At 40.8% G+C, this 10022-nt stretch overlaps 1 protein-coding gene across 1 annotated transcript; it reads left to right on the top strand.

Moving 5' to 3' along the window:
- Positions 1-3758: 3758 nt before the first annotated feature.
- Positions 3759-4744, top strand: LOC136066439 (uncharacterized). Its single transcript, XM_065770757.1, has 2 exons — positions 3759-3908; positions 4190-4744. The coding sequence occupies exons 1-2, from the start codon at positions 3759-3761 to the stop codon at positions 4742-4744; spliced, it is 705 nt and encodes a 234-aa protein (XP_065626829.1).
- Positions 4745-10022: the final 5278 nt, after the last annotated feature.

The raw sequence follows: 10022 nt of genomic DNA, 5'->3' as shown, positions 1-10022 counted from the left end.
ATTCCATGCACCGACTGAATCCACCTAATAAGTATGACGGCTGTGCCTACGTAATGTTAACAACTGCCAGCCACACACACACATATATATATATATATATATATATACACACGGAAATGTTAACGGAAGATGGGTTTAGAAACTATTTTTAGAAATATTTTATTGAGAGAGTAATAAAATAATAAATGCATCAGTGCACTGGACATTGTTGAATGCGGATATGTGTCTAAAAGTTGACATATATCATTATCTCAACGAGTCCAGTACTACTAGAACTAGACCTAAACCTAACATTTCTATAGAAGTAGTGTCAAAAATTTTTTATTGTGGTTTATTAATAATTGTACTAAGAGCATCCGTTAACATTACCCATATATATACACTATAGTTAATATAGTTTTTTTTTTTAATAGGAAAAGTTGACAGATGCCGGGCATTGATTTAGGGAATATTTTATTTATTTTTATTTTTATTTTTTGAAAATAAAAAAAACAGCTGACTTTTTTATATATTTTATTTTATAATTTTTTATATTTCTCAAAAAAGTGGTATTAAAACTTTCTAAAATGATCTATTAACAAATATCTTAAGGGTACTTATTAAGATGACTCATATATATTATATATATGCTATAGTCTATGGTCAATATGTTTTTTTTTTCCTCTCTAAAAGCTAGTAAGTATTTTCAATGATTTTCTAAAGTATGTTAGTCAAATGACACTTCTATAGTGGGAAACGGGTCCAACAACGTGTACAGCTCATGACCTAGTTTAAGTGTTTAAGATCGATATTTGCCTCATTTTACTTATTAGGACTCAGTGAAGTCCAGGTCATTCAGTGTTAAACCCAAACAATAATAGATTGCTTGTTTATTGGGTGGTCTTCTTTGTAAACCAGCTTAAATTTTTTGGTCCACAACGTTAGAAACACAATTACACAATGATCAATATTTGATGTTACTTGTTATTCATTACTACAATATATATTCAATTATTTGAAGGAAAAAAAAAAAATCAATGTATTAGTCTAAGTTCTTTTAAATAATGATTGACTTAAAAAAATTTATTCGTTTTTAAATAGTTCAAGTTTTTTTTTTTTTTGAATAAATTCTGCTATTATTTAAAAAACAATTATCCGAAAGTAGTGATGAAAAATAAATTGTAAGGACCAAATTTGAATTCTTAGCCCAAAAATATGAATGGACTTAGGTCCAAAAAGCCTAAAACAATGAATTTGTAGAGAAATGGGTTAGAAAACTGTGTTTTAGTTAATCGAACAACATATTAAGTAGGTTGATGGTGAGAGAATGAAGATAGACAAATGTAGAATGAATAATAAATGTCCGCGGCAATATCTGAGGAGACTGGTTCTTATATAATGATCTTAAATATGGTTACAAGTTTGGTTCTAAATTGCTACAGTGTTTCTTCTTTTTCTTTTGATCCCCTAGTTTTGTTGCCTCCACTTTCCTTTATACTCATTTTCTTTTCCACCCCTATCTTCCACGTGCATGCTAGATGGTTGGTGTTGATACTTGTCCCATTAGCACCTCCCCTAAGTCTTTATGTAGTAGCTGTAAGGCTGAAACCCACTGTTCAGGAATCACTTCCACATTAATGCGGCCAGGGGGTTAGTTGCAATGCATTTAATGCGGAGGTAGCAGCTTTTTCCTTAGATATTTTAGAACCCTTCCCTGTCCTGAGCTCCTGTAGTACTTATTCGTATCAACTGAATGTTTCTGTGATGTTCCTTCGAATGTTAGACCATCTCTATGGACATCGGTCTCGGTTAGCCGAGGTGGCTCTTAGTCTCGGCACAACCCCCTAGCCGTCATGATTTAAACTGACTTCTCTGTTTGCCAACATGGGTCCTTTTGACAGCGTTTGCCCCCTTCTCGGAAGCCTTTAGTCCTTAGCTTGGGTCTTAGGTCCATTATATACCCAAATAATGGGCTCTGGGGCCAAGGCTCCTACAATAGCTCCTCAAGATTCTCCTTTTTGGATCCTCAGGAAGAAAGGAGGATTTCGATGCTATTGTAGTTGCCTTGTGCTCCTTGCCTCTCTCCTCTGCTAGCGAAGACGTCTTTTTAACTGCCCAAAGCACGTTTCTAGCGCTATGGCACTCAAGGCGCGCCCTCATTAAATTCTTGCGGCCTCTTGTTCCCCACGTTTTACGGCGTAATGCAAATCCAACGGCTGATGTTTTTGTTGGGTACCGAATGGGAGTTTTCCCGCTTCTAGCTTCTCCCTTGATATAAATACCTCTTAAATAAACTTCTCCTCTCACTTTAGCATTCGTTTCGTTCTAGCGTACATACCTTGAACCTACACACCTTTTCAACTCACCTGAGCTCTTACAAATACCAAAGACCTTTCTGAGAACACCTTTATTCTTTTTGTAAGTCTTCTTGAACTTTTACTCTTTAATTTTCTATACGTTCTTCTTCTCTTCGTATTCTTTCTTTTTCTTCTCGGCTCCAACCTCCTTTCTTAATCTTTTTAGCTTTCCCAGCCTTTCCTGGAAATTGGTAAATTTAAGAGTTTAGTAGACTCTGAGGAGGGGATGGCAAATTTTAGGACGATATATAGGATACCTCCAGGGGTGGGCACTAGGTACTGAAAAAAGGGACAATGACACACAGATAGGAAAGAGGGAGAGGTAGTTATCCCTACGATTGCCTTCATAGAAGGTGGGATAAGAATCCCCATGGGTGTTATCACCAGAGACTGCCTTAAGATCCACAGGTTAGCTCCTATCCAATATGCCCCTAATATGTTCAAAATACTAGGGTGTATAGATGCCCTTAACGAAAAAATGGGTTTAGGGTTGACTCACCACGATGTTAATTGGATCTACAACCTCCACAACCTAACTGGGCAGGGGTATTACCTTAAGTCTTGATACCTCGAGGTTAGGCTTATTCAATGCCTCCTTGACTCCAATAAAGGCTTAAACAAAGACTTCTTGATTATATCAGGGGATTGGTACGATGGCCTCCCTTGTCCAACAAGGGAGGGCAAACCAGGTAGGGCTTTAGGCTTAGATTCATAATTTCAAAGTTGTTTCATTTTTCTTTTTCCTTGATTTTTGTATGTATCTAAGGTTTCCTTTGACTTGTATTTCTCTAATGTTATCTTCCTGACTTTCTTGATGATCTCGCAGACCCACACTCTGTTGTTCCCAACTTTGGTCTCGTAAACCAAAAGAGTTTAGACAAGATCTTCAAGGCCGAGGTCTTCATCCACTCTGACGGTTAGCTTAGAGCCACTCACTTGATATTGGGCTATACCCCAATTGCTAAGACTTTTCTAGCACCTAAGTGCATTACTAAGGCGAACAACCTGTGCCTACAAAGGATCAGTGTAGCTGCGCCAGGTTTCCTTATTCTTGGTCCAAAACCAGAGGGCGTATAAGTCACAACTCCCATCTTTGAAGGTATACCAAAAGTAGAAGCCTCGTCACCACAACAAACAACTGAAGCAACCACTTCGTCTCGCCCCATCAACACAGAAGAGGAAGAAGTGGTAGAAGTAGCTGATTCCGAGGACGAGATTGAAGTTTTCAACCAATCCTTATCCCTGGAAACTTTAGTCCCTGATCTCTGACCACCATTCTCACTAATAATCGACGAGATGGGTGTTCAGCGCAAACCAAAGTCTAGTTTGTTGGATTTGATAGAGTCTTAACCCAGGAGGGATGCACCTAGAAAGGCAGCCTATACTAATCCTCCCACTCCTCCACCTATTTTGCCCTCCCAAATGGCCGACGTGAAGAGGAAAAGAGAGCAAAAAGGGAAGGAGGTGATGGGAGTTGGACAAACCCTTCCCCCTCGCGAGGAAGAGGTTCAAAGGGCATCCAAACAAGCCAAAACGGGGCAAAGGGGCGCCGAGAAGAGAAGCGACCCCCAGGTAGGTCCTTCAGCCTGGCTCTCTACCCCAATGTTGAATGGGGAACTTCTCCTTGTCAACGCCTCCATCCGCGATTTTCAAGGAGGAGTAGCTGGCTACGTTGCCGATGCGATGGAGTAGGCTTTGCTGCTCCTCGAGGATATGGCTGAGTTGTGAGGCATGAGGAGACATGAGTTTTTCCTCAGTCTTAAAAGATACCTCGCCATGGTATGTCCTCTTCCTTTTTCCCTAATCTATTTTCTTTATTCTCTTTCTCTAATCCTTATTTCTTTCCTTGGCAGGTTGTTCAGGCCTCCTTTCGGGCAAAGGAGATGACCAATTATTGCCATAGGCGAATGAAGGAGGAGGAAGGAAGGCGCATCGCTGCTGTGGAGGCCTTTAATGTGGCTGAGAAGAGCATCCAAGAGTTGAAGAAGAAGCTGCAAGAGGAGGAAAAAGAGAGAAAATATGCAGCAGCTGCTCTTGAGAATGCTGAAAAGCAAGTTAAGAGCCAAAGGCAACTACTACGCAATGCCGAGGATCAGCTAGCCTCCTTTAAGACTCAAGTTGCTACTCTGAAAAAGAAATTGGAGGAGGTTGAGAAGGCTAAGGCTCTAGTTGAAAAGGCCAAGGAAGAGGCAGAGAAAGCCAAAGAGGAAGCAGAGAAGCATGGATACGACGTTCGGGTGGCCGAGACCGAGGACACCCTCAAGGCTGAGGTCCTTGCTATATGTAGGACTTACTGTGCCTTGACATGGGGTGAAGCACTCAACCAGGCCGGGGTTGAGGCTTCTTCCGTGCTTAGGAAAGCAAAAGTATCTACTACCCCCCAGCCATACGCCCTCCAAGTTTTGTAGACTCCAAGGTCGACCTAGTGTCCTCGGAGGCAGGTGAAATTCAAGACAACCCACCTAAAGCTTCTCTTGCAACCGACACTTCCTTGGAGGGGGCAGAGTAGGACGAGGGTGCTACCAAGGCAGGGGATGTCAATAAGGGAGTAGTCCAAGGCTTTGACCTACCCCTAATGGCTCTAAAGGATCTTCTTAAGGAAAAAGAAACCTTTGAAAACATGGAGTTGGTGTTGGCAACCCTCTCCATACCCCCAAAAGAGGATCCTAAAAACAAAACCAAAGTGTCCTCCAGGGCAGCAAATACCTAACCTCCCAAGGATTCAAAAGAAAAACTTGTAATAAGAATGAAACAATAGGTTGCCCTTATTTCTTTTCCCCTTTTTTTTTTTTTTGTCATTTTCTTAGTTTGTAATCAACTTGCCTTTTTTTACTTATTTGCCTTAATTTAAGGCATTTATTAATGAAAGTTATGGGTATTTTCTTTCTCCTTGTGATTTACATATTGAGGTTGATATGATTTCTATTTTAGCTAACCCTTAATAAAAATAATAATGAGGTAACACTTCTCTCACTGATCTACTTGAGTAACAGTGTAGTTGTCCTGTTTCATATGATCAGCAACAAAAGCAGTTAAAATTTACTAAGTTAATCATCTCAGCAAAGCATAATCTTAATTTTAAGAAAAACATACACAATATTGCAACACGCATATAAGTTTTAAATTACTTTGTGCCTTACTCGTTAACGGGTTCATAGGGTCAAAAGGATAGTCAACTTTTATACAAACACAGGTATGCCTGTAAATGCTTTAAGTGATGCTTATGGGAATCTATTTGGGACTCTTGTTGCAGTGAAAATCATTGCGGTTTGGAGTAATTACACCTGGCACCAAATTAGTTAATAAAGGATACTAATTTACCTTAAACATGTATTTCACCAAGTCCACAATAACCAAGGCTTTGACCTGACACTTAGCAATTTGAGGATCCAGGCATAGCTTAGGTTTTGTTTGATACTTATATAAATGTTAGAGAATATTAATTTCCCTAAAGCATGTGGTCCGAGGATTCGGACATAGCTTAGATTTTGTTTAATACTTAGAATAATAATTAAAAGTTATCAATTTTCCCAAGGTATGTGGTCTGAGGAGCCAGGCATAACTTAGGTTTTGTTTAATACTTAGAATAATAATTAAAAGTTATTAATTTTCTTAAGGTATGTGGTTTAAGGAGTCAGGCATGACCAATGTTCTGTTTGATACTTAGATAGATGTCAAAGACGCATGACATGCAATATAACAAACTCAAATAGGGTGAAGAAAACATTCATTAATAATAATATCTTTTAAGATTATGTACATTCCAGGGACGTGGTACAACATTTTCCTCTAGATTTTCAAGATAATATGCACTTATTCTGGCCACTAATGTAATACGATAGGGCCCCTCCCAATTAGGTCCTAATTTTCCCCACGTTGGATTCTTCGCAACTCCTAAGACCTTTCTTAAGACCAAGTCTCCCACTTTAGTGGCCTTAGCTTCACATTGGCATTGTACTCTTACTTGAGCTTATGTTGGTAATAGGCCAATTGGACCATGGCATTTTCTCTATGTTCTTCAATTAAGTCTAAGCTTTTCTCCAATAGCCCATCGTTGTTGCTTGGAGTGAAAGAACTTGTTCTTAGTGTGGGGAATTCGGTTTCCAGAGGATTAACAGCCTTGGCCCCATAAGTCATTGACAAAAGCGTCTCTTCTGTGGACCTACGAGGTGTGGTCCGGTAAGTCCATAGGACGTGTGACAGCTTTTCCACCCATTTCCCCTTTGCATCATCCAGTCTCTTTTTAAGTCCATCACTATGATCTTATCAACGGCTTTAGCCTATCCATTCCCCTATGGATATGCCGGGGTGGAATATCTATTTGTTATGCCCAGGTCACAGCAATATCTCTGGAAGGCTTTACTATCAAATTGCAAGCCATTGTCCGAGATGAGGGTACGAGGGACTCCAAACCTAGTGATAATATTCTTCCAAATGAATCATTTGGCATCCATGTCCCTGATATTTGCTAGTGGTTCAGCTTTAACCCACTTGGTGAAGTAGTTTGTGTCAACCAACAAGTACCTCTTATTCTTCGCTGCCTTTGGGAAATGGCCTACAATATCCAAGCCTCATTGAGCAAAAGGCCAATGATTGGACAAAGGATTAAGGACTCCTCCAGGTTGATGAATGTTTGGGGCAAACCTCTGGCACTGGTCACACTTCTTTGCATAGTCCTGTGCGTCTTTTTGCATCTTCGGCCACCAGTAGCCTTGTGTAAGGGTCCTGTGCGATAAAGATCTTCCCTTTGTGTGGCTTCCACAAATTCTTTCATGCAATTCTTCTAGGATTAGCTCAACTGCTTCAGGGTGTACGCACAGCAGATACGAGCTAGAAAATGATCTTTTATACAACTTTTAGTCCTCGGACAGCCAAAATCGAGGAGCTTTTCTTCGTATTTTGTCAGCCTTAGACTTATCCTTAGGCAAAACATCTTCCTTGAGGAACAATACAATAGCGTTCATCTAGCTATGACCGACCCTTGTTTGATGAACATGAACTACAGTTCTTCCTGCTTCGGTAGGTTTACACAAATCCTCTACAAGGATTACTCGAGGTGAATTTTGTGCCGAGGAGGTTGCCAACGTGACAAGAGAGTCCGTGTGTGTATTTTTACTTTTAGGGACTTATGATAAATTAAAAGACTCAAACCTAGACCGTAAATATCTAACCCAGGTTAAGTATTCTTGCATTCTAGGATCTCTGGCTTCCAACTCTCCTTGGACTTGTCCAACAACCAACCTTGAATCAGAGAATAACTCCATTACCTTTCCACCCATTTTTTGCACCATGATCATCCCTTCCAGCATAGCTTCATATTCAAATTTATTGTTTGTGGCCTAGAAGCCCAACCTTAAAGATTTCTTAATCGTGATCCTTTATGGAGATATCAGGACTAGCCCCACAGCAGATCCTCTGTGATTCGCTGCACCATCAATGTAGACCTTCCAGGCCAAAGGTTCTTGTACGAAGATTACCCCAATTGATTTTTCATCCATGTTCTTCTCCTCCACCCTCTCCTCTGCTGGGGTTTCATAAACTCAGCTACCAAGTTGGTAAAGACTTGACCCTTTACAGAAATGCGAGGCATGTACTTGATATCAAAAGATCCTAGAATTGTGCTCACTTTGAAACTCTCCATGTGTAATCAGCACTCCGAAGTAGAGATCTGAGTGGGAGTTGGGTTAGGACAACAACTGTATGTGATTGAAAATAGTGGAGAAGCTTACGAGTAGCATGCATCAAGGCTAGAACGACCTTCTCTAATGTTAAGTAACCAACCTCGACCTTATGTAGGGACTTGCTTACATAATAAACCGGCCTTTGTACGCTATTATCAACCCGTATTAGTACCAAACTGACCGTGTGAGAGGCCACTACGATGTAGACAAATAAAACCTCATCCACCTCAGGCCTAGACATGATGGGTGGCCGAGATAGATATTTTTTCAATTGTTGGAAAGCTAGGACACACTCCTCGGTCCATTCAAACCCCTTCCACTTGTTTAATAACTGAAAGAAAGGTCTACATCTGTCTGCCGACCAAGAGATGAATCGGTTTAGAGCAGCAGTCATCCTTGTAAACTTCTGGATCTCTTTGGGGTTTCGAGGTGGTTGCAGATTGTTGATTGCCTCAATTGGTCGAGATTGACTTCAATCCCATGGTGTGTAACCATATAGCCTAAGAACTTCCCTGACCCGACACCAAAAGAGCACTTGGAAGCATTAAGTCATAGCTTATGTCTCCTTAGGACATCAAAAATATTTTCGAGGTCATTAACATGCTTGGACTCTGCTTTGCTCTTTACCACCATATCGTCGATATAAATATTAATAATTTTCCCCAACTGCGGCTTGAACATCTTGGTCATCATCCTCTGATTGGTAGCCCTTGCATTCGTTAAACCAAAGGGCATCACCTTGTAATGGTAATTTCCAATAGGAGTGACAAAAGCTGTCCTTTCTTGGTTGTCCAAAGCCAAAGGTATCTAATGGTACCCTTGAAAGGCATCTAAAAAGCTCATCCGAGGATGGCCCACAGTCGCGTCCACCAGCTAGTCAATCCGAGGCATAGGAAAAGGGTCCTTTGGGCAGGCTTTGTTCAAGTCTGTAAAATCTACACATACGTACCACTTCCCAATCTTTTTTTTTTTTTTTACCACTATTGTGTTACCTTGCCATTCAGGGTAAAAAACCTCATTAATAGCCCCAGCCTGCTTAAGTTTCGTCACCTCGTCCTTAACAGCATTAGAGTGTTCGTTGGATGAACGCCAAAGCGGTTGCTTCTTGGGGGTAACAGATGGATTGACATTCAGATGATGGCACATGAAGCTTGGATCCACCCCTAGAGCTTCGTAGGCATTCCAGGCGAATACATCAACATTCCCCTTAAGAAATTTCACCAACTCCCCTTTCTCCTAAGGTGGTAGTTGAGCTCCCACCTAAAAAAACTTCTTCGGATCATCGCCTACGGTAAATTTCTCTAAATCTTCACATTTAGTCTCCTTGGCTAGCCCCTTAGCAGATAATTCTGTAGAATTTAACTACTATAAACCTTCCTTAACCAAGGTCGAGGACTCAACTGCTGGCTGATGCAAAATTGCAAACACAAGGCACTGCCTAGCCATGGATTAGTTGCCCACTAGCTCCTTAATTCGGTCTCCTGATGGATACTTCACCTTCTGATGCAGAATTAAAGAAACAACCCCTAGGGCGTGAAGCCAGGGTTTGGCAACTATGGCCATGTAGGGAGAAAAGGCATCAACTACAATGAAGTCCACTTCAACCACTTCTGAGTTTGCCTGTATGGGCAACCTAATCTGACCCTTTGGAATGACAATTTTTTCATCAAAACTCACCAAAGGTGAATCATAGGCTGTCAAGTTCAGCCCCCTGTATAAATCAGAATACATAATCTCCGCACTGCTGCCCTAATCCACTATCACCCTTTTCACATCATACCATCTTATTCTGAGGGTTACCACCAAAGCATCATCATGTGGCTGGATAGTTTTTGCCTTATCTTCATCCAAAAAACTCAACGCCAATCGAATTTTCACTTTAGCCCTCTTTAGCCTAGAATTAGTGTCCTCAACTGGTAGCCGAGCTACAGATATCACCCTGAAGGGTTGTGACCCAGTCCTCCCAGGTACAGCAAAGATGACATTGATTGTGCCTATTGGGGGT

Source organism: Quercus suber, unplaced genomic scaffold, assembly GCF_002906115.3.
Source record: "Quercus suber isolate HL8 unplaced genomic scaffold, Cork oak 2.0 scaffold_35, whole genome shotgun sequence".
NCBI lineage: Eukaryota > Viridiplantae > Streptophyta > Magnoliopsida > Fagales > Fagaceae > Quercus > Quercus suber.
Note: the sequence above shows the minus strand (reverse complement) of the source record. Positions and strands in the feature narration are given on the sequence as shown.

Coding starts and splice junctions, on each gene's coding strand:
- LOC136066439 (XM_065770757.1), top strand. CDS start 3,759: ATGGCCGACGTGAAGAGGAAAAGAGAGCAAAAAGGGAAGGAGGTGATG. Junction 3,909..4,189: donor AGAAGAGAAGCGACCCCCAG/GTAGGTCCTTCA, acceptor TTTCCTTGGCAG/GTTGTTCAGGCCTCCTTTCG.